This window comes from Venturia canescens, chromosome 8 (genome assembly GCF_019457755.1).
Source record: "Venturia canescens isolate UGA chromosome 8, ASM1945775v1, whole genome shotgun sequence".
NCBI lineage: Eukaryota > Metazoa > Arthropoda > Insecta > Hymenoptera > Ichneumonidae > Venturia > Venturia canescens.
In genome coordinates, this window is record NC_057428.1 from 16921180 (window position 1) to 16943772 (window position 22593).

The 22593-nt window shown below is 39.6% G+C and overlaps 2 protein-coding genes across 10 annotated transcripts in view; one reads left to right on the plus strand and one right to left on the minus strand.

Moving 5' to 3' along the window:
* Positions 1–85: 85 nt before the first annotated feature.
* On the plus strand, positions 86–8400 carry LOC122415321 (uncharacterized). 8 transcript variants are annotated; one of them, XM_043427345.1, is made up of 8 exons: positions 539–664; positions 739–829; positions 1205–1331; positions 1413–1655; positions 2306–3075; positions 3694–3816; positions 4577–4709; positions 8266–8400. In XM_043427345.1, exons 4-8 carry the CDS (start codon positions 1414–1416, stop codon positions 8360–8362), a joined length of 1365 nt encoding a protein of 454 aa, XP_043283280.1. In that variant the 5' UTR covers positions 539–664; positions 739–829; positions 1205–1331; position 1413; the 3' UTR covers positions 8363–8400. The 8 variants fall into 8 exon arrangements, with proteins under 8 accessions (XP_043283274.1, XP_043283282.1, XP_043283280.1 ...); XM_043427344.1 differs by lacking the exon at positions 1205–1331 and having other exon boundaries at positions 540–664; XM_043427342.1 differs by having other exon boundaries at positions 545–829.
* Positions 3822–22593, minus strand: part of LOC122415322 (protein-L-histidine N-pros-methyltransferase) — a 34239-nt gene continuing 15467 nt past the window's right edge. Inside the window, exons 3-6 of one of the 2 annotated variants that reach the window (XR_006261898.1) lie at positions 10961–11173; positions 8395–8782; positions 7905–8046; positions 3822–4649 (exon numbers count right to left, since the gene is read on the minus strand). Coding sequence is in view for 1 of the 2 variants with exons in the window: in XM_043427348.1 (XP_043283283.1) it covers positions 7972–8046; positions 8395–8782; positions 10961–11173 (676 nt within the window). In the remaining variant the exon portion in view is untranslated. Of the gene's footprint in view, positions 8047–8394; positions 8783–10960; positions 11174–22593 lie in introns of both variants that reach the window. The other variant, XM_043427348.1, reaches the window with a different exon arrangement.

Here is a 22593-nt window from a genome sequence, read left to right on the forward strand (position 1 = left end):
GATTATTTTTAATATTATATTGAAACTTTTTTATTTTTTATCCTTGATTTTTCAAACCAATATTTTTGTTTATTGCTAACAGTTTATTTTGTGTAAAAAAAGAGTGCACATTTAGAATGCTCCGGAGATGATAGTAGAATGCGTGCGCAACTTGCAACTCACGTGTGCGCCTCTTGTGGCAAGCTCATGAATTATATTTCTCGAAAATAATTATCTCTGGTTTGTTATTTGCAAATGCAAAGTGTATGCAATATATCGAGAAGACTAATGTTATCACGGTGTACGATGAAAGCGAAGTTAAGTAAATAAAAATTTGCATTTAACCGTGCAAAATCGAATCGTCGAATTTAATTCTGGATGGGAAGTGGCCGTAGATACGGGTAAGATGTGAAAATATTTAAGCCTCTCCCCTACCCACGTCCCTGGCCTGTAGCGCGACGCGATTTTTATTGAAGGGGGCGGTGGCTCGTAACGAGTGTGTTTTTTTTCTCTTCCCGTTTTTCCTTTCCCCCCCTACATTATACATTTCAATGAGCGAATCCCCCGGATGAGAGCCCTCGTATAGTGGGTTTCGCGAGAGAGGAAAACGCGATCCGCTCTCTCGAACAACAACAATGGCCGAAAACGAATTTGGCTAGACGAGGATATACCAATAATAATTCAAGTTTGTTCAAATTATATTGTGAAATACCCGACATTGCTCTTTAATTAATCTCGCGATGTTACTATACCCCTTAGAAAATTCTGCAAATTCTTTAAATTCGACATTTCGATTCTTCGTTTCGTGTTATTCGTCGACTAGATTTTATACGATCTGCTAAACAACATGGTGATTAAACATTACATTATCAGTGTTTTGTTTCTCGAATGATGGATTATAAATTACATTGAAAATGTTATTCTTCGAGTCATGACAATTGATTACGTTGTCCAGCGATATTTATAAATGTCTTTTATATCAATTCATTAATCACGACAAAACCCTCCCATATAAGAAAAACAGTGAATAAATTAACAATCGTAAAAATTGCGTTTCCTACCTTCATAAGAGTTTTTCAAATTTTGAGATCTAACCATTTGATATTTGGTTTTTACGTGAATTATAAACGATTCTATGAAATTTTGAACATATAAAATTCTTAAAAAAATTGACAACAAAAATAATAATGCTGCAACAATAAGTAGGATTTTCAATTGTCATCAGTATCAAACGATGCAGTCAAATCACTGTGTACTAAACATGAGTGGAAGAAGAGGATTGGTTTTCAAAAAAATCATGGGAGTACGACAAAGTGGCTAGTGCATAAACAAAATAAATTCATAAATGATCAGTATTATTTTTTGAATAAAAAACAATAATAAATATTTTTGGGAGTAGCTGTTTTGATTAAAAAAAGAATTCAAACTTGCAGTATGGACCTGGCGGAAACTATGAAGAACATAGTTGCTAAGGGTATGCAAACAGAGATGGGATCTCCAGGTGCAGGTTCAGGTTATCCCAGCTCCGCTGGGAGTGCTGGATATATTACAGAAAAAATGTACATGCTTCTACAATTTTATCTTCAAAATAAAGGCTGGAATCCGAGCAGCGAACTTTTGCAATGTTTCACCGAGCTAAAAGAAGCATCGATGCTTCCAAGCGGTCCTTATTTGCAGTAAGTTTGCAAATATTTACTCTAGTAGATCATTTTAGTTACTGTAATTAATTATGTAGTAGTTGTGAAAATGATATCTTGAAGAATTTTTATGAATTGCAGTTTCATTATAAAATGGTTCACATTTTTAATAGAGTTAATATTAAAATTTGTGGAACAAATGATAGTAATGTCACAAACATTTGTATAGTTTAATTTGTTCATAATTATATCATGAAACTTAGAATTTGCAACTCTTATTAATTTTATTAGAATCATTGAACTTCCAATTGTCCCAGACCAATATTAAGAAAGTTCTCATGTTAGACTATTATCAAATTTGTTGGTTTTTAATTTTTTGGAACACTGATGAAGCAGATTGATATGAAATATTGAGTGCAGACACAACAACACATTGTGAGAGCATTTTGATAAAATTTTGATTAACAATAGAAGTGTATTTTGAAATTACACTTTACATCTTTTTTAAGAGAAATTTAGCTTTGAGCCTTTTTTATTGAAATGTAGAACTTTTACGCAGTTTTCTATGCAAATAATTTAGAATTTGCATGAGGAAATTCGATCAATGTATACACAATGATAATTCGAATATATGATATCAAGGCATTGAAGGCAATGTGGCAGTAAATATTTTTTCTTCAATGTTTTAGAATGATGGCGTCGAGAGTAGCTCTGGATGCTCAGGGAAGATTGGTATTGCGTGAAAATGGAAAAATAATACTTCCATATGAGCATTTTGCAAACGCGGTGATGTTGAAACACATGAATACGCCTCATGGTATGCATTTGGGATTGGAGGGTACGGTGCGAGCAGTGATGGAATCTTATACCATTGGTAGAGAGTGTTTCGGCATGGAAAAGGAGTTTATCATCGAAGTAGTGCAGAATTGTCCAAATCCGGCTTGTCGCTATTACAAAAATCAGTTGGAATTAACTCAGAAAATGGTTCACATGGGTCCAACTTATATACAAGACAATGAAGCGGCAGCTTCTCTCTTGCGCTCAAGTTTCTCTCACAACACTGATTTTCAATCTGCCCTTTCAAGCAACACTCTGAATCCTCACATGAGTTCATCTTCCAATGAAATGAGCGACTTGAGAAATGCCGCTAATCAAATGAATCTTCAACGTCCACCCAGTCGTCCGTCTCTTAATATTCCGCATCGTCCCAGTATACAAGAGAAGAAACAACCGACTGTTAAGCAACACTATGAGTCTCTCGTACCTCCTGTACCCTTAAACGATCACAAAATTACCGATTTCTTACGATCCAATCTCGACAATCTTGAAGGCCTCAGTGGTCTTGGTCTTGGCAATCTTCAGAGCCTAAGTAACGCTAACAAAGACCTTTTGGCTTTGCACAACGGCGCCTGGACTATCGACAATGAAAAATCTCGTACTACGACTTCCAACAACGAAGGTATTTTATTGTTTAGAGTTATCATTTCGGTTTCATATTATTTGAAACGAAAATAAGGTTGTAATTCCCTTAAAAGTGATCGATCAGTTGAAGTGGAGGATTTATAACTGAATGTTTACCTTAATTAACCTTTAGAGGACGGGACTGGTTCCTTTAGAGACCACCTGCTTGGTCGGAGACTTGTCCTGGGGTATACATTCGATTTATATATGAATTACACGATTTGAAAGATGTCGATTTGAACTGAAAATTTACCGTCCTCTAAAGGTTAAGGATCTCAAGTTAAGATCGTTCAGCATGGAGTTTTATTTGGCTTATAAAATATGTTTTGAGTCGTCCTCGAACTTTTCCGAATATCTATTATTATCAATTAGTCGGAAGTTTAGCAAGAGTTGAAAAATATTAAAGAAATTTTCCAAGAAGCAAAAAAAGAAAATTGAACGCTTTCTCCAAGTGTGAACTGAATTCATTTTTTTCATCCAGTGTATTTTACAGCATTTTAAAAAATTCTAGAATGTTCAACATTTTAGAAACTATAACTCAAAATTACTGTTAGTATTGTTTTTAGAATTAATGATCCATCGAGAATTCAAATAATAATTCTTTCTGTGTTTATAGGAGGTCAGGAAAAAGTGGTCCGGGCATTCGCCGAGGTAATGAAGAACATGGCAAGAATGAAGTCGTGCGTTCGACCAGCAATGTGCAAGCCTTACGGAAAACAATCGGAGGCACTCCAAAAAAGTAACTATGATTAAATATTGTATATTCGAAATTCCACTTTTTTCTCAAATTCAACATTTTATTTTATGTACAAATATCGATTACTACGAAGTATGCATGAGAATAACGATTGACTAATGGAACAAACGAATAGAAAATGTTTGAAGATAGTATGAAAATATTTGAGTGTTTTAGACCGAAGACCATTTGAAAAAATAATAAACTCAGATTTTTCTCCGATTAACTAAGTATGAATTATGATTGTAGAAAAATATGGATACTCCATGTTAAAAACATATTTTGAATGATTTTAAAGGTGAAGTTTTATTTTTCATTTTGTTTTAGTGTTTATGACTCGTTTTTGTATGATTGTACTATCGATGGTTTACTATTCGAGCTGTTGACATTATTGCAAAGATTTCAGTGGCCAATATTTGGTATTAGTATCTTTTGGTATTGTTCTCTGGAAATGAAAAATTGATGAATCTATTTACTATTATAATTTGATTCAATTATCAATTAGGTACAATTAATAATCATCTCGTTATCGAGTTATACTTCTAACTACTTAGTACGACTGAAATCTGACACCGCGCTCTGCTCTCAGAAGTAATTGAAAGGCAAAACTATTAAAAATCTCAAAAATATTCATTCGGAAAGTATTGAACTTTTTGCTGAAAATAAGCATTGGGGTTATTCAGACCGTGCGTGGTCAGAGCGGCTTGAGAAACACTTGAAAATCCGAATGATTCAAGATTTGATTTGTTATTGTCTTTCGCAGCCCTGGTCGATACAATACAACTCGTACAATCGTTGAGAAGTTTTCTTCCACCACCGCATATTCCCGTTTCCAGCTGGAAGAACGAAGATAAGCACAGATTAGATCATAACACTGGATCGTATTTACCTACGCTGTAAGTATAAAATTGAAAAAAAATCAACTTATTGCTCTAGGAATGATATTGTAGAAATACAATTTGAGGTGTTGGCTTGAAAGTGTATCGCTAGTTAAGGATATGGTGAATTCAACAAAATTTCACGGATTTTGTTCGGAAGTGAATGAAATTTGACGAAAAATTTGAAAAAATTTCCGAATTTTTTTTTTAGTAATGTTCGTGAACATCGTCGAAGAATGCAAAATTTCAATGCAATCGAGAATACTCCATAATTTTCAAGTATTTTTGTACCGTTTGGCCAGAATTATAAGAGCTTGTGGAGATTTTAGAAAAATAGTAAAGTTTTTTGCGACTAAAAAAATAGGTCAACAGTTCGACAACATTTCAGGAACAGAAGTGGCCGAGCCAAATGATTAAAGAACAAAAGAAACATTGTTAACACTATATTTACGGTGGTTTTGAGGAGCACTGGTTTTCGTGCTAAAAAATGATAAAATAAAAAATAAAAATGATTTGGCAGTGCTATATTTTCCAAAAGTTCAACTGTCTATGAAGTGATCTGTCTATGAAAATTTACTCAACTGTTTAAGAGCTTTTTATAACACATAAAAGAGTGTTCATCTGAATATCTGACGAAAATTTTCGAGTTCCCGTTTTTGAACAAAGTTACATGCGGTATTATCACATTGGTTTTGAACGTGAAGGATGATTTTTTGGTTGTTTTTTTTTCGAGAAGGAAGAATTTGATAAAATTTTTCCACGTGTCTCACAATCAGTAAAAAATGACGAAAATCCAAATTATCCGTTAAACTTTTGGAAACATTGAACCACTTTCAGCCTAACCATGGAAAAGGTATCGGAAATTTTGAAAATGTAAATCCAAAGAACTTTATACTCCCGCTGAAAAGCCATGGGGGTCGTTTGAATTCCGATCCAGAAAATCCCAATATTTTTGAATTTCAACAATGAATGGAAATGATTTATTTGGTATACTATGATATTTGAAATGATTGGACGATTCAAAAAGGTTTATTATGAATATAAATGAATAAATACAAAATTTCGAAGAGTTAAAATGTATTCATTGTTTTTATGTACCAATATAGGAAAGCGGGTGGTTTGGAGGAGATGTGCGAGCAGCGTAAGCTGGACTGAGCGCTCGCGGTAGACCGATCGGTAAATCAGTCGTGCTATAAAGTGTTCTAGTCAGAAGAAGTCATTTTCGATAAATGGATGGGATTTGAGGTCGGACGGACCGGACTGTTTGCTCAAAAAAGAAGAGAAGTAAAAAAGAAAAATACAGATAGAAAGTGGAAAAAGAAAAGTGTTGGCGTTTAGGATTTTCGACGTTGTGGGTGGCAAAACTGAGTCATGCGTGGACTGTGATAAACATGCGTAGTAAAAACAAAACAGAACGAAGAGGTTGAGGGGAAGAAAAACAAAAATTTTACGTAGGTCCGGAAACACACAAACACACACACACACATTCACACACATACACACAAATTGTGGTTGTAAATTTGAGCTCTGGTTTTTCAAAGGCTAAAGATTAGGATCTAAAGGAGCCGAAAAAATGAGAGGATAAAAAGCGAGAAAATAATGGACAACCATTGATGAATGAATAGAAATACCACAATGATTCCTATGCGAGCTCGCATAACCAGCCGGTGGTGCTTATTAGAGCGTTCGCGATCTTTGATTGACGTCCACCCATTGGCAATGTACTGAGGAATTTTACACGCAGTATTAACAGAAACAAAAACAAATGAAAAAAAAAAAAAACAAAAACAAAAAAAATCTATTTTTTAAACGAAAACATGAAAGAAAAAAAGAAGGGGTAAAAGATATCAATGAATCTCGGTATGTATCTGGTGTTTTTAAAAATAAGTGATGAACGAAAAACAAGAAATAAAATTAGGAGGAAAAAAACGAAAAGAAGAAAGAGTAAGAAAAAAAACATATAGGAACGAATTTTTCTAGTCTTGGCCAATGAAATTTATGATTGTTTAATTCTTATGACGAATATATTGATATGTATATTTTCTGTTATGACGTTCGTAATTAATATTTAACGCGACTGTGATTGAAACGTAAAATGATGGAAAAGTGAAAAAAAAAAGAGAATGAGACGAAATTTGAAGGAATAAGCTCCACGGGCGGGTTATTATATACATATATATCAATTAACGACGATCGAAGGGATAGCAGTTAATCGGTGAGCACTTATTGCAGGAAAATGAATGGTTTTTTATATGAATTTTTCATTGATTTTTCACTTGAAATAAGGAAAAATAATGAATGAAGGTCCGATTAACTTGTGTTCTCCAGCGATCTCTCGTGTATTTATCGTCGATTTGAAAATGGCAGCATTTTATGAAATATTGTTTTAACAGTGTTCTCTCTGTTTGAATTGTCGTTGCAAAGCGTTGGTTATCTATATTTCAATGAAAATAGCAAAATCTGTTCGTGCAAAGCGTATGAGGGCGTGGAGTAGTAGTCGGTTGGAGAGGACATTCTTTATGTATATATTATACTTTTATTTATTTGTTGATTTGTGCGTCGAACCAGCTGTTTTTCACGGTTCCACCGCGGTTTAAAAAAAGGGGAATCCTGCTGCAATATTTATTATAGTTGTATAAGAGAAGTGAAAAGAGATAAAAAGGAGAAAGCGAGACATCGATTCTCTTACTTTCGTCGTGTCCTACAATTATCACCTGTTATCGTTACACACAAGTGTGTATATCAATCGTTCATGAACCCTCTATTTGTCGAAAGAGGATGAAGCAAAAAGAAATACAATGATAACGAAATGAAAACATAAATCATCGTCATAAATAATCCATGTATGAGAAAAAAAAAAATGAAAACTCAAAGCGTAACATTGGTTTGTCTGATTGTCGCAGAAATTTCATTAGCCGTGATGCCGAACAAACTTTCCAATGAATAATTGGAACACGATTCTGCGATAACAAGACAACGACAATAAATCAAGTTCGATTATGAACTTTGTTTTCACGTATTAAAAATAAAAGATACAATAATAATAGTAATAATAATAATAATGATAATGATATTGTACACAAAAATGCTACTGCTGTGTCTGCACTGCTAAAAACTTGACGTCGCTTGCCAGTATTACTCTCCTGTATTCCTGCACAATTATTCATTCAACCTATCGATTATTAATTAAAGTTTTTACAAGTGTGAACTCGCCTGTTTTTTATCGACCGGAAATATATATATTAAAAAACACCAATTCCTGGGCCTCGTTCCGTTATCTTCAGATCCCACCCGAATTCGGTGAAGCATTCTTTGGCTCGTAGTCTCTGCTTCGAGTACTGTTGTAAGGTTCGTCCTGTTCCGAAGAAAGAATAGTTAGAGAGTAAAAAAATTCATTTGAATTACACGCTTTACGATATTTTCTAAACACTTGCAGACGCTTACGAAAATCTCTTTTTCGAGCAGTTTTTTCATCGAGTATGTACAGAAAGTAAAATTAAAAGGAAAATGTACGGTGAAAAACGAGCTTGAAAATGTTGGTTCACTATATACGAGTTTTTTTTTTTTTACTCAGGCGTTATGAAACGGCTCACAGGACGGGAATATTTGCATCGAACGAAGCGATTGGCACGCATGAACAGTGCGATTTGAACGCAATGATATTGGTGTAAGAGAATAGAGAGAATAGAAATGAAGGAATAACCTGTTGAGCTTCGAGAACAAAAATGACATCGTCCAAAAAGTAATATGACTGTCCGAGATTTCCTTCGCAGAGATAAGGCAATTTGCTCCAAGCGAGACATTTGAGACCGACAGGAGCAAATACACGATCGACGAGACTAGCTATTTGTCCCTCGAGACCATTGCCCTTTATAGGAAGATATTCCGATGGTTTGTGATCGCCTCTTTGGCCAACTTCGACGTACGGACTAAACGGGAGAACGAGTGCAACCACCAAACGACCACCTGGTGCTAGTGTCGTACGCAATTGTCGCAAAAGTGTGTCAGGACGATCGCAACGATCCAGAAGATTCAGGCATAACACGATGTTGAAGGGGCCCGTTTCGTGCCACTTGTCGATGTCCAATACTCTGTAAAACAATTCACTTTTACTATTTACAAGAAGAAAACGTACGAATTATATTTTTCGAAAATAACAATTAATTTCGTCGAGTGCCACATCGATTCTACGTAACTGTCATAAAAACAGGACTTTGGTTATTATTTTTGAGAATTCAGCTCCGTGAATCCATTGCGCTACTTCCAATATACTTTCATTTGAATTCTAATTCTTTAGTCGACCTTCGATAACTCGGGTATTCGCTTGCAGAATAATCAAATAATGGTGGTTGTTCGATTTGGAAGATATTCAAAACCATTCGAATGAGAACGTTTGGGACAAAGCCTTAATTAACAGCCTGCAGAGATTCGAAAACAACCAGTTCGCTCAGATATATTAAGGAGTTTCGGTACAAAAGTCTAAATATTAAGAAATTGATAAAACTTGGTGATAATGTTGTTCAACATCAAGTGCAAAAACACAATTTTTTTTTAAATTTTCTTCTACTTAGTTATCGAGTAATTACGCATTAAAGCAGATTTCTTATGCCCGGAATGTATACCTATATATATGAAAACGCTATGCTTATACACGTGAACTTTAGTGATCAATTACTCGATAACTGTGTAGAAGAAAAATCTTAAAAAATTTGTATTGCCAAATTTGGCACTAAAGAATATGTTCACCAAATTTTATAAAATTCTAAACTTTTTGAAATTTTTTATGTTTTTAGCATGGTTTAGCATGGCAACATTGTATTGCCTGTACCGAAACTCCTTAAAGTGTAAAGTATAAAGAAAGATAAAAAGTTTCAGAGTTTTTGCATTCACATTTTTTGTTGTTCCTTTCAAGATCTCTTACTAAATGGTAAGTATTTAGTACTCAATGCTTCGATTATGGGACGGTGAATAATCCCTTGAAATTTAGCACGTAATTATAGACTTTTGTGCTCACGTCTGACAAATCAAACATTTGTCTGCTACTGTGATTTTTTCTCGCGTCAAAAGTCTCACGGGATCCACAATTATTTGTGATCACATTTGTTGTTCAGCACGAGAAAATCTGTCGAAAACATTAGCATTCCTGTCGTATGAAATAAAATTAAAATTTTTTATTTTCATCAGTTTAAATGCAACAAGAAATAAACAAATTGAATATTATTGGTGTGAATAACAATGTGCGAGATATTCGATTATGACGAGATGATTCTCGACCCCTATGAACTTTTGAAGTCGCTTTTATCGAGGGTCAGATCTGTATCGATATTTTATATAACTCTGATATTTTTCTCGTTACTGAAACAAGAGTTCTTTTTTTTATACTATAATATTTTGAATAGTGTTTTTTTTGCAACTCTTCCTACGGAACAGGTGCATTTATTAAGGTCGATCCCCTACGACAGCCCCAACTAAAAGTTATGTACCGTCTGCATATTAAAAGGGTTGATAATTTTTTCGGATCGTAATCGATAACTTTGTAAAGAGCCTATATACGTACTCGGTGCCAGCAGATATAGTACAAATATCATTTGCTTTCGTAAAATTTATTCTGAAAGTATTTTTGATCTGACATCGCGAGTAAATTTTTTGACGGAACTATCCGGGCTACGCTTCAACACACAGAAAAGGTTGTCTATACAGACGACATTCGCTTGTTCGCTTGCAAAATATATCGTATGCAGCCTAAACCTTCGTACTTCTCGAGACTGTATCTGTCAAATTAGATGGTCAATCACCTTGATTTTTTTTCACAATATCTGTGATATCCTGCTCTAGCTCCTCCTCGTTTTTTATAAACTTCCTAATTTTAGTACTAGCGGTAGAATTAATAATGTGCTGTTTGCCTATGCATGGTCCATATGTTACGTGTTAATTATTGAGTCAACTTCAATTACATATATCTCGGGTTCGGAATGGTGAAACTTGTTGAAATTTTATAGAGGTGTTGTTCATATGTTAAACAATACGTATGCCAAATTTAAATAATTTCCTAATTTAACTGTCTCGTGGAGGAACCACCTTAATCGATTGATTTCAGTGGGATTTCGATTTCGTGCTATTTTTTCACTGTATAAGTAATTTTTCTACAAAATATGATAAAAAGGTTTGACAAATAATTCGAATTGAACGATTATTAGAATGAAATATTTCAACGAATGTATATAGCTAATGAAAAATTCTACACCCAAGCAAAGTATTTGACAACTTACGTAAACTTTCGTTTTGATAACGCCCATCGCATCGGGGCGGATATGTCGGTTGCGTAAACTCTGTCGAAGAGATGAGCGATATGGGCAGTGGTAGCGCCATCGCCAGCTCCAAGATCGACGACGGAATGCCAGGGACCAGTGAAGCGACTGGCATCGATAATCTTTTGGAATTGTTCAGCAGAGAATACGTGCATGGAGCCTCTGCCGAGTAGGCTGAAAGATAATGAAAGTAAAAAAGGTGAATTAAACTCGACATTGTTCAAAGATGGCGTCCAGATTCGATCGATTCGATCGATATACGTGACGAGTGAAAGAAAAAGAGGAATATGGAGCTTCTAAAATAGCATCCGAGTTCGGAAAGATAAAGAGAGGACGAAGGAGAGAAAAATACTCTGAAGGAGGAGAGAGAAGTGGTGCTTAGGAGGAGAGCAGTCGACGAAGGATCCAAAAAAAAGTGGATCTGCAGAGGCGGTGCGTTAGCAAAGATCGCAGGGTGGCGATCCATCAATGCCGTGGAACGCGGGATTTTGATCGTGGATTCGGTCAGAGCGAACGTTTCCTTTCATATAAATAAGTCCCGGGTGCGTGTTTATATATTCGAGTGAATCGCTTTTTTGCCTTTTCTATTTTTTTTTCTTTGTTTTTTTTTTTGTGTTTTTCGGAAGCACGTGAGGAAAAGACGCGTCTCCTCGGTCCTTAATTCGGTCTCTCTCTCTCTCTCTCTCTCTCGCTCTGATTCAGCGTTCTCCCGCTTGAACGGCAATGCCATCAATTAAGGGCCACCTTCCTTACAAACTCCCTTGCTTTGAAACCCTCTTAGCATTGAATAATAAATAAAAATGAGAAGAGAGCGAAGCCGAGTAGAATTTAAAGAGTGAGCGAAGGCGACGGAGGTTGAGACAGGGAAGGGATTCCGGTTCTACTTGTTTGGACAAAAAGGCGTGACCATTTTGTGGCTCAATTATTACGAAAAATTATTAGGCGCTTTGCTTCGTCACGATTTTTCATCGACGACGAGGCAATTATTAAAAAATCAGCTACACTCCGCTGAGCCTCGACGAAAGAAAACAAGACCCAAGATATTTTGAAGCGAGATCAATTACTGCGTTAGAAAAATAATGTCATCTCGCACCGAGCTCCACTTTTGACGAAACTGGGAAACCCCCTCGCTAGACAACGATTCGATCAAGCCCAACCATATATTTTTATCGTCACCCAATGGCGGGAAAACGATAGCGGATTTTTTTTTAGCAGAAAAAATTGGTTACCATTATCAAGACGCATCCTCAGCTTTGTCGTTGCCCGACTATTCCTAGACTCGTACTACTCGGTGGAGCATCGAGCAAGTTATTCACGATTATTTTTACTACCGACATCGTACGATTTATATATTTTGTATATCCCTATCCATGTACAGAATATATATATAAATATATATAAATTTTGCATTTGATTGCGAGTCTCCTATACGGCGGCACGCTGTCTGGCTATTTCGCTCACGTTCCACTGGTTCTTCGTCCTTTTATCTCCCTCCCTTTCAGACCGTCCTATGCACGGTCCTTTTCTCCTTGCTCACGCAGCCACGCGCTTTCCTCCGGCTACTGGATAACAATGACGTTTCTCTCTCTCCTCTTCTTTCCTCTCTATTTTTCTTACGATCCTCAACAGCTCCGGGCACATCGGAGAGTATCATTGTTAACTTTTTTCCTCGCGATGGTAACTCGCGGCAATGCTTTTTTCTTTCTCTCTTTTTCGCTCGATCTCTCGCATAACGAAGTGTTCGAAGCCGCGATTCTGTAATAGGATACATTTTCGAGTACAATCCTCTCCCCGCCCGCTCCTTCGCAGCGTTAACTACTTCAGCATGAAAATAGGAAGCTGCGGGTACAAAGTCTCGAATGGGGAATTTTGCGCTCGGTTTCGTAACGACGAAATCTGATGATTATCGATTGAAGTTTAAGGCCTTAGGCCACTCTAGAGGCCGAAAAAAATAGGCTTTTTGGGATTTTTTTTTCAGAAATACTACAAATTAAATCGAGATAACAGAAACGTGATTTTATTATTCATACCAGTGACTGCTTACAATAATTTTTTTGAAACGATTTAGTGCAGAATGGCGGCTGTGCAGCGTTTTTGCGATGGCTCAACTTTTCAAGTTGGCCGGACTCATAACTCAGGCAATTTTCAACCGATTAACTTGAAATTTTCAAAATATCTTGAAAAATACATTGTCTATGGAAGTACGTAGGATTTTTTTTTTATATTGCGTAGTTCATTCGTTATTAACAATTATCTGACAATTCTTCAGTTCTCAAGCTTCTCAAGATCTTCAATTTCCACTTTAGAAGGGCGCCGTTTGGCCAAAAATCAATATATCGCAAAAATCCTACGTACTTCCATAGACAATGTATTTTTCAAGATATTTTCAAAATTTCAAGTTAATCGGTTGAAAATTGCCCGAGTTATGAGTCCGGCCAACTTGAAATGTTGAGCCATCGCAAAAACGCTGCACAGCCGCCATTTCGCACTAAATCGTTTCAAAAAAATGATTGTAAGCAGTCACTGATATGAATAATAAAATCACGTTTCTGTTATCTCGATTAAATTTGTAGTATTTCTGAAAAAAAATTCCCAAAAAGCCTATTTTTTTCGGCCTCTAGAGTGGCCTAAGGCCTTAAGCGAAATTACGATCGCATTTTTTGATGAAAAAGCTGGAGCGATCGGTCAACCGGTGTTGGACTTTAAGGGGCTGACCGAAGGAAATATTATCAAGGAATCTCGATTTTCAACAATCGAGTTGTTATTTTATCGTGGCTTGGACGAAACCAGGAATTCAGTGCGGAGTAAGAAACGAAGGAGTTTCAAATAAATTGATTAAGAAAATCAAATAGAGAAATAAAAATAAACAAAATACATAACGAAATTGAAGGAAATAAAAATAAAGGAAAGTACGACGTAAAGTTTATGCCCGGAATCACCTCGTATGTAAAACTATATAATGTACGATACACGACGAATCGATACTTATCGCCTCTCGCGTATCTTTCTACGCGACGACGAGAAGCGCGTTTACGATCATTCACTATTCCTCAATCGGGACAACCGGTACACCACCCACGCACAAATCCGAGGCTCTTCTTTCTCCCCTTTCTTGCACGTACGCACACACGACAAATACGCACGTTTATAAATATACTCGAAAATGTAAAGGTTCCTCGAGATCTTGCACAGCCTGCCGGCCGCTTTGCCATGTGCCATTGCGGACAGTCGCGATTTCTGATTTTTCTTTTCGCTACCGATCCATATGTATCTTCCTTATATACGTACGCACACGTATAACGACGCGCGTGTGGGCTACACATGCGAGAGCGTGCATCGTAGTTTTATCGCGAAGGCGAACAACCGGGAATCTCGACGTCGTTCGCTGTGTCCGTGTACATAGGTGAGTGTCCAGCGCACGGAGCTCGTAAAGTAGCTGCAAGCGCGGGGGCGATCGCTCGAAATTCTTCCCCTTTATTGTACGGCTCGCGTGTATCATCCTATAGCTTTTACGTGTATATGGGCCATTTGGATGAAAATCGACGTGCGAGAAGAGACTTCTTCTTTGGCATATTGAAAATGAACTTTTCCAATGGCCGGTGAATAATAATCGACGTCACAAAACTTTGGTTAAAAAGACTATCGTTTTGAAAACGCTATTTGCAATAAATTTCGAGAGAATAGTTGCGAATCGGAGGGAGCTTCGAAGAATTCAAGTGACCCGTGCTCAATAATTTTCGACTCGGAACATTCGGAAGAGTCGACGTTGACGAGACACTGCGAAGGCCATTTTATAACCGAGCGAGATAAAAAGGTGGCTCGCGGACTCAAGAATTTGAGCCAAAATGGACCGTAGCCGAGATTTATCATCTCCCTTTTCTCATGTTTTTTCGTACGCGCAGTGCCAAAGAGGATCTTGCCGAAGGCGAGAGAAAGATGGGAAGAGCGAAAGAGACGGAGAGCAGGAGGGAGAGGGAGCGAATCGTTTACCTAATAATAGCAATAATATGTTAATCGCGGATGCGAGGATATCGCGGGAGCTCCATCTAAAGAATTCGCGGCCCAGGAGAGACGGAGAGATGGAGCACACACGCGTTATCGGACAGACTCGAGGCTCCTATTGTTTGCAAATGTCCATGTTTCACGAGCGTGTTGCTGGATTTTCGAGGGCGCGATTAAACTTTATACACAAGCGTGTGTCCGCGCGTATGTGTTGAATTTAATCGCGCCTTCGAAGATCGATACATTTATGCACACACGCATGTGCACGCGTCTACTGTGCGTTATGTACGAGTTTTATAGACTCCGAGATAGTAAAAATGAGCGATTAACTACATTTAATTGTATTTACTTTGTACGATTAAAAGGTGTCGAGGAGCTGTCAAAAGTTGGCTGCTGGTGCTTCGAAAATAACGATCAGGTGCACCACAATATTTATTAAATGCATTATCGAGCTTTTTTCTTTATGCAATTTGTCCGGTGCTATTTTGACTGCGCGAAAACATTGAAAAGAATGAAAATTTGGTAAAAAAATAATGTTGGAAATAATCTAATACGATTTTCGTCCGATCAACAACGATCGCAATTGAGACTGAAATTACGTAAGAGGAGTAAACTGCTCGAATCTAATGACGTTTTTGAGGTCGTCGGGACTGAAAGTTCAGTGGATGAATTGACAGGGTTCGACCTTTTGGACAATTTGGGAATGGAATTTGGAAGAACTTTGGGAATCCCTGAGACAATTGGAGGAAATTATGATAATAAAGGTATGCATGAATTTCACGTGAATAAAAAACTGCGAGGAATATCGAGTTATTTGGAATTCCGTAAAATTGAGATTTCTCGTTTCTCTTTTCGCGAAGGACGGTTTTTTAAGATTGAGACCTTTCGGGATCGTTTTTGTAATCTCTTCAGTTACCACCCTAATAAAAGTGATCCGCTCCCTCGCTCAAACTTTAATCCGACTCATGGCTGGCTTACTTGAGGGGAAAAAAATGAGGAAAACCCTTCGCGTCGTTCCAAGTGTATTTTTACATACCGTATATACGTGGCGAGGGGGGGATTCGCTTTTTCGTCTCTGGGGGGTGACGAAGTAAAGGGAATCTCAGGCGCGAGATCGTTCGGGCACGTTTTCCGTCTTCGTCCCACCGCGAGAAGGAAGATCGAGGGGAGAAGGAGACGAGAGAGTCCCCGAAGGGAAAGGCAGAGCGAGACGCGACGAGGAGAAGGTGGCGAAGAAGAGCCGAGTTTCAGCGTATTTGAGGCGACGTTGAAAAGCACGAGGTGTGGGCTAAAGTGCGCGATGTAGAGAGGAGGCGAGGGCAAGAGAGTATTACAGCGTATACAGTGAAAGAATAAAGAATGAGAGCGGAGGAAGGAAGATGTGGAAGAAAAGAGGCGGATTGGATGTCGATGCGAGGGTGAGCAGGAGAATCGTGGGGTTTGGGGACGCCGAGAAGTAGGAGAAGAAAACGGCGATAGGCGCTGGGAGAGGAAAGAATAGAACCGGAGAACGAAGGCGAGCGAGATACACGCGAAGTGTATTTAACATTCTCCCCAGCAGAGGCCTGGGACGACGTCTCGTTAGCCACTCTCGTTCCAAGCCCAGTTTTCAATGAAGAAACTCGAAATATAGAGACGAGACGTGGAGAGACGCTGGATACGATTCGAGAAAAAAAATGGAGGAAGGCGAAGAGGAAGAGGGCACGAAAAAATATTGAAGAAGGAGGAGAAGAAAGAAGAGGTCGGAAAAAGTGTTTAAGGATGAAACAATGAAAGAGGAGCATACGAAGGAAGAGATCGCGAACGAGAGCAAGAGAAAAGGGAAGGAAGGGCTACGACGAAGGGAGAAGCTTCCTGAGAAGAAGTTTGTACGAGGGAGAGAGAAGACACGAGAGTTTTCAAATGCAAAGAGAATGCTAGTGCGACCGACAAAGTCGGAGAACGACGGCGGGGGTTAAGTGGACGGTGCGCGCGGGCCGCAGCACGCCGCGAGGGAAAGAAACTAGGAGCTCGAGTACGAAGTTTAGCTCCGCTGACGAGTCTCCTCGCCCCCTCATTCTCTCGCGGTCTTCCTCCGCAGAGATGCTGCCGGGGATTCCGGAGGGCGTTGCCTGATGGACCACCGTGGGTGAACGTTCGAAAGATCGAGTGGGAGCTCGATCAGAGAAACGGGGGGGGGAGGAGCCCGAGTGGGGGAATTTAACCACGCCTCGCGACTACGTACGCGCAAAAGGAAGGGGCGACGTTGGCCGAGGGGGGGAAGGAGAAGGCGCCGAGGAACCCTCGCGATGGACAATTATACACACGAGTTTGCAAATGCTCTTGCTCGTTTTCTCTCTACTTTCTTGCGCTCCCCCGCGACCTCGCGGGCGGGCGAGCGCCCGCGACGGGCAGTGGGAGTCAAGGGACACGCGAGGACACTCCGCGAAAGCGTCGGTGGGTGGTCGGGCGGTCTTCGGCTCGCCGGAGGGAGAAACAAAGACGGAGCGATCCGCGGGTACGGAGACGCAGCAGCGGGAGGAGGGCAGCGACGGAGAGTACAGCGAGAGAGGTGACGCTTCGATGCTCCGAAGTGGGGATAGTTATTTAGACCGGGAGGTGCGAGGGAGTTGATACATATATACATTTGTACATCCACGTTTATACACACGTACAGGGATGACCAGAAGGAGGGGAAAACGAGGGAGTGGGAGGATTCTTAAACGGGATCGTTATGCGAGTCTCTCGCAGTCTCTCCCCCGTACCCCCCCCCCCCCCCCCCGGTTTAACCCTCCGCGCCCTCCTTCGCAAGAGTCGACGAGAGTACTCTTCGCGAAGATGAGCTCTACTCGCCTCTTTATATGTGTACGCTCTGTTCTTGGAGCCTGGCAGACAAAGGGTCGGAGAAACTGTCGCTCCGCGCTTCGAATCTTTGTACACTTCAGCCTTTTTCGTTAGTCGATTTTAATTTAGGGCCCTGAACAATGTCCAACTTGTGAACGAAAAATACTCAACCGTTCTACTCGTTTCTCCGATTCATCCATTTCCTACGTTCCCACTGTGCATCTTGTCCATGAACTCGTAGGTCTTCAAGTTATCGATGAAGTTCGACGCTTCGGAAGCTTGATATTCAGATGCGTCTGCTCTGATGAAAAGACTCGACTGTGGGATTACAGAATAAAAGGGACACCTCGATTTACAATCTATTTTTTAACGACGACGGTTAAGTTATGAATTCCATAAAAATTCAACGGAAGGATCAATGAAGAGGAGCTATTTTCACATCTGCTCAATGAGCAGAATCAAGCACGCCCCGGTAATTAATAAAATCTCTTAATTAGTTGCGTCCCAATGGCGATCTCGTCGCGGGGCTGAGCCCAGCGATTGGTCGCGTCTGATAATGATAATGAGGCGAACATCGCGGCGGCGAACAGCGTCGGTTGGTCGCTGGGCGTGGAGCAGCGGGGCAAGGGTTTAATGAGTAATTAGCCAAAAAGTTGAGAAATTTACCGGAGGCAGGAAAGCGCAAGCTCGTACCTTCTGCGGAGGGTGTACTTTCACCCCCGCAAACGCGCAAGCTCGTTACGCCCATGCTTTATAATTACTGGTCGTTTCTACGACACCCACGAACCTGGGCGCTCAAAGGCTGCACGGAGACATTAAAATAAAAGGGAAAGGAAAGTGAAGGAGAGAGAGAACGAGATCGCGACGTGGCTGAGCCTCTCGCGAACTAAAACTGCGACTCTCGACCGAAAGGATGGTGACAACTCGCGCATGCGCCGCGATCTTAATTACAAAGAAAAAGAGAGGGTTGCCACAGCGGGGAGAAACACACCCTCGGCCTCGACTGCACTGCGCTATATACACCATAGTTCGAGCCCTCAAATACACGTCTCTGTATATATATGACCATCGGAAGCTGCGCCCCGGCGAGAAATAGATCCTCCGCTGCGCAAACGCCCTAATGATAATTACTGACCAACGAGGTCGACACGAACGTGCCAACCAATCCTGGATCCTCTTTTGTATCGCAGCCCCCCTCCGCCCCTCGCTTGCTCGCTCGGAGGCGAGAACCGAGGGAGCGTTTCCTTGGACGAGAAACAAAAAGAGAATACGAGGGAGAAATAAAAAGAAACGAGGGAATTTTTCTACGTCTTGGGGGTCGCTTCCGAGTGCGCGAAATGGGGAGAAACTCTTTGCACGATCCTCGCATCCTTTGGGTTAATTTCGTGTACACGATCCCGTGCTTTAGGCATCAATAAACGGAACGATCGTTACGCGAGGAAGGGTTTAATTGAGATTCGAAATTAATCTACTTTGAGAAATTTTACTGATCAATGGGGACTCGTGAAAATTCAGATAACTATATCGATGCGGCAGTGACGAAAATCGACGAAGTTTTGTCGTTTTATTTGAAATCTCAACCCCTAAAGTTGAACAAACTTTGTGATATTTGACTCGGAAATCAAATGGAAAAAATACCCGGTTTCTTCACGAGAATTTTGACAGGCAATTGTCGCGTCGACAAAGTATCTTCTGTTAGATTTCGAGCATCCAAATTTCGGAATTGTGCATGATCGGAATGTTGAAAATTGTACGATTTTAGTTTTATTTTACGTTCAAGTAATGGTCTGTGATATGAGAACAAAGTAGATTTTACTTCGCAGCTTATGCAGTCAGTTGAAGTTTTCACACTGTTTTCGTATAAAACATCAATGGCGTTTGTCATTTTGAAATATTTTTCAACTTCCCTTCCAACATTCCGTATTTATTTGGAGAACAATCCAATCTCAGTTTCGACAGAATCCATTTCCATTTCTTTCGTTATTGTTTAATAAAGTATTGCATTATGAATGAGAGTTCGCCCACAGAGCGCTTGGTTTATCATTTTTTGTCATTATGGTTCATCAATTGTGGCGTTTATATGAGAAAGAAATTCTCAAAACAATTGGAAACGCGATGGCTCCTGTGAAGAGTCTCTGAAAGCGAACTCACTTTCATTTTAAAAAATCCCGCAAAATAATCAAGAAAATAGAGGTGGATGTCAAAAACCTCTGAGAAGTCGCGATTATTTAAGAAAAGCTTCTGCTTCTGCCATTTTTCAAACTTCTGCCGTTAAATCTCTTTTAAGCGTTCGGCAACCCTTTATTTTTATCATCGCTATGGATTCCTTAATTTTTTTCTATCTGTGTGAACAGTTTGTATCAGCAATTTAGAATTATTTAATGGAAATGTGGTGATGACGGAATCTCCAGAAGCTCCCTTATGAATTTTACGATTTTTGGAGTTTTCATTCTTTATTAAATGCTCGATAAGCTGACCCGAAATTTCGCCAATCTTTTCCCATGCACTTTCACTTTACTGTTATTTAAAATCAGTTGTTTGTAGAATATTCGGATCCGTGAAAGGAATACCTTAAATACGATTAATTGTTTGGGTTTGTAATCTTACTTCGTTAATGAGAATCGAATATTTAAGTCGATCGAACTCACAGTTATTGACTCGTTAAGGTACGTCTAGAATTCATGAAATTTTAAACGACCCGCGTGCCTTGCTTGAAAATGACACAAAATCGGTCATCAGCTTAATCAAACATTTCCATTATAGTCCAAGTTTGTGGTCCGAGTCATTTCCGTTCATTTTGGTTTCGATTTTTTGTCATTCTTATAAATCGAACCTGTCCTAGCCACAGTTTTTTATCCCGAATCACGCCATCCCTTTTGAACTTTTTCTGTCACGTGAGTTTGATTTAATCGAAAATATGTTGCTCTCAAGTCCTCGATCAAGTGCAAGAATTCTTATCGTTAGAGCTTCCTCGAATCACTTATTCAACTTTTCGTGTCCTTTCAGTTCATATCTTCCGTCTATTTTTACTCTTCCTCGTTCTTCCATAGCTGACAGGCCACATTAGCGAAACGCACCGGTTCCGAGATGTTTTCGTACTTTCCAGGCTCATCCTCGATCGCATTACTTTCATGTCTTTTGATTTTAACAATATTTTTCCATTTCCTTGCCTCTTCGTACGTTTCTACTTCCCGAAGAGCATATTTTGACATCTTGTTACCATTCTGACTGGTTTTCACTTTCTAATCTTTCACAATTTCGATCCTTCTACGTATTCCTTCTCGGCTAACGTTGTTGTCTTGTTTTTCTCAATTAGTTGGTTTTTGAAGTTGTAGCAATCTTTTTTCTCCTGTTTTCAGAATCATCTCGCAGTCCGCTTCTCGGTGCCTTTCAACGGTTCAATTCTACCGTGATTTAGTTCACTTCCGAGGTAAAAAATTGGACGAATTTTTCCTCACAGCCACGGCGATTTTTCGTGTGCGTTGTTTTTGGAGTCTCTCAATCCGATGCGCTTTTTCTCGCTTCGTGTCTCGACGCCATTCCGCTTTGTTCTATGGCCTTGATAAGATATAATCTCGTACTCGAATGGGCGATACGTGACGGTGTTTTATCCCCTGGTCGGCACCGTTCCCTCGTCTCTCCGCTTCGCCAGTTTCTCAAAATGTGTATTTCCCGCCGAGAAGCACATCCGGAAAAATAAACTTTTCTTTTCCTCTCCACATTCCCTAGTTTGTAAATCAAACTCGGCCTTTCAGCACACCGCGCGAGGAAAGAAAGTCTGCCGGACCAGCCATGTTTTCGTCCGATCAAATCTTGGTGACCACAATGAAGTTTGTATATCGAAACAAAAATTCAAAAGACTCAAACAGCCAATTCGTTGGCTCAAACGAGTTTATCTCTCGCCAACACGACATCGCTGAGTCATCAAGCGTCTTGTCGAAGCAACCAATTTCGCTTGTTTAAACAAAGAATTTTCTTCAATCAGCAATATTTTTCTCCCCCCCCGCGTATCCAGCGCTTTTAATTACAATTAGCGAAGCAAGTTCATGACTTCAGTTGGGTTCCGAAAATAACTGATGTCTCGCGAACTAAAGTGAATCGAGAGGGGAAGAGAAGGTAACAGTTGGCGTGCGGAACTAAACACCCCCTTTTAAGCCTGTCTCTCTTGCACTGTCGATCGAACTTGGCGAACCTCCCACTCGAATCGTCTTTGGGTCCATATACGGGGACCATTCTCATGCATGCAGTCGCAGCCTTCGTCTCTCCCTCGCTCGTTCCCTCTTTCTTTCTCTCCCTCCCACTCCGTCACTCTCTCTCTCGATCCTCGCGAATGCGTGATTCTCCACCCCCTCTTTTTCGGTTCCCCTTCTCCGGTCCGCTTTAATCGCGTTTCCACGATTCTTGTTCGACGATTATAAAAACTCGCAACCGAGTTCCGTCTGTTCGCGATCTCAACGGGCACATCGGTCTCCTTTCGTCGCCATTTTACACCCTGCGAATTACGGTCCAGTCGTATCTGTTTTTAGAATAAGTGAAAAATGATTGGAGATCGATCTGGAAAGTTAGACAAAATGATTGATAAATACGAGTTTTCCTTGAAGATGAGGGAAGAATTATTCTTATGGATAATCAACGACTGATGGCTGCGAATTATTTGGATAATATTTTTATTTCTACGACGCAAAAAAGCCGGCGATATAACGAAAAATTTCAACGGCCAATACGACGTGAGCGTTTTAAAGGAGGCAGACGTTTTCTCGTCTCCTTAT

Coding starts and splice junctions, on each gene's coding strand:
- LOC122415321 (XM_043427339.1), top strand. CDS start 358: ATGGGAAGTGGCCGTAGATACGG. Junction 1,656..2,305: donor CCAAGCGGTCCTTATTTGCA/GTAAGTTTGCAA, acceptor TCAATGTTTTAG/AATGATGGCGTCGAGAGTAG. Junction 3,817..4,576: donor ATCGGAGGCACTCCAAAAAA/GTAACTATGATT, acceptor TGTCTTTCGCAG/CCCTGGTCGATACAATACAA.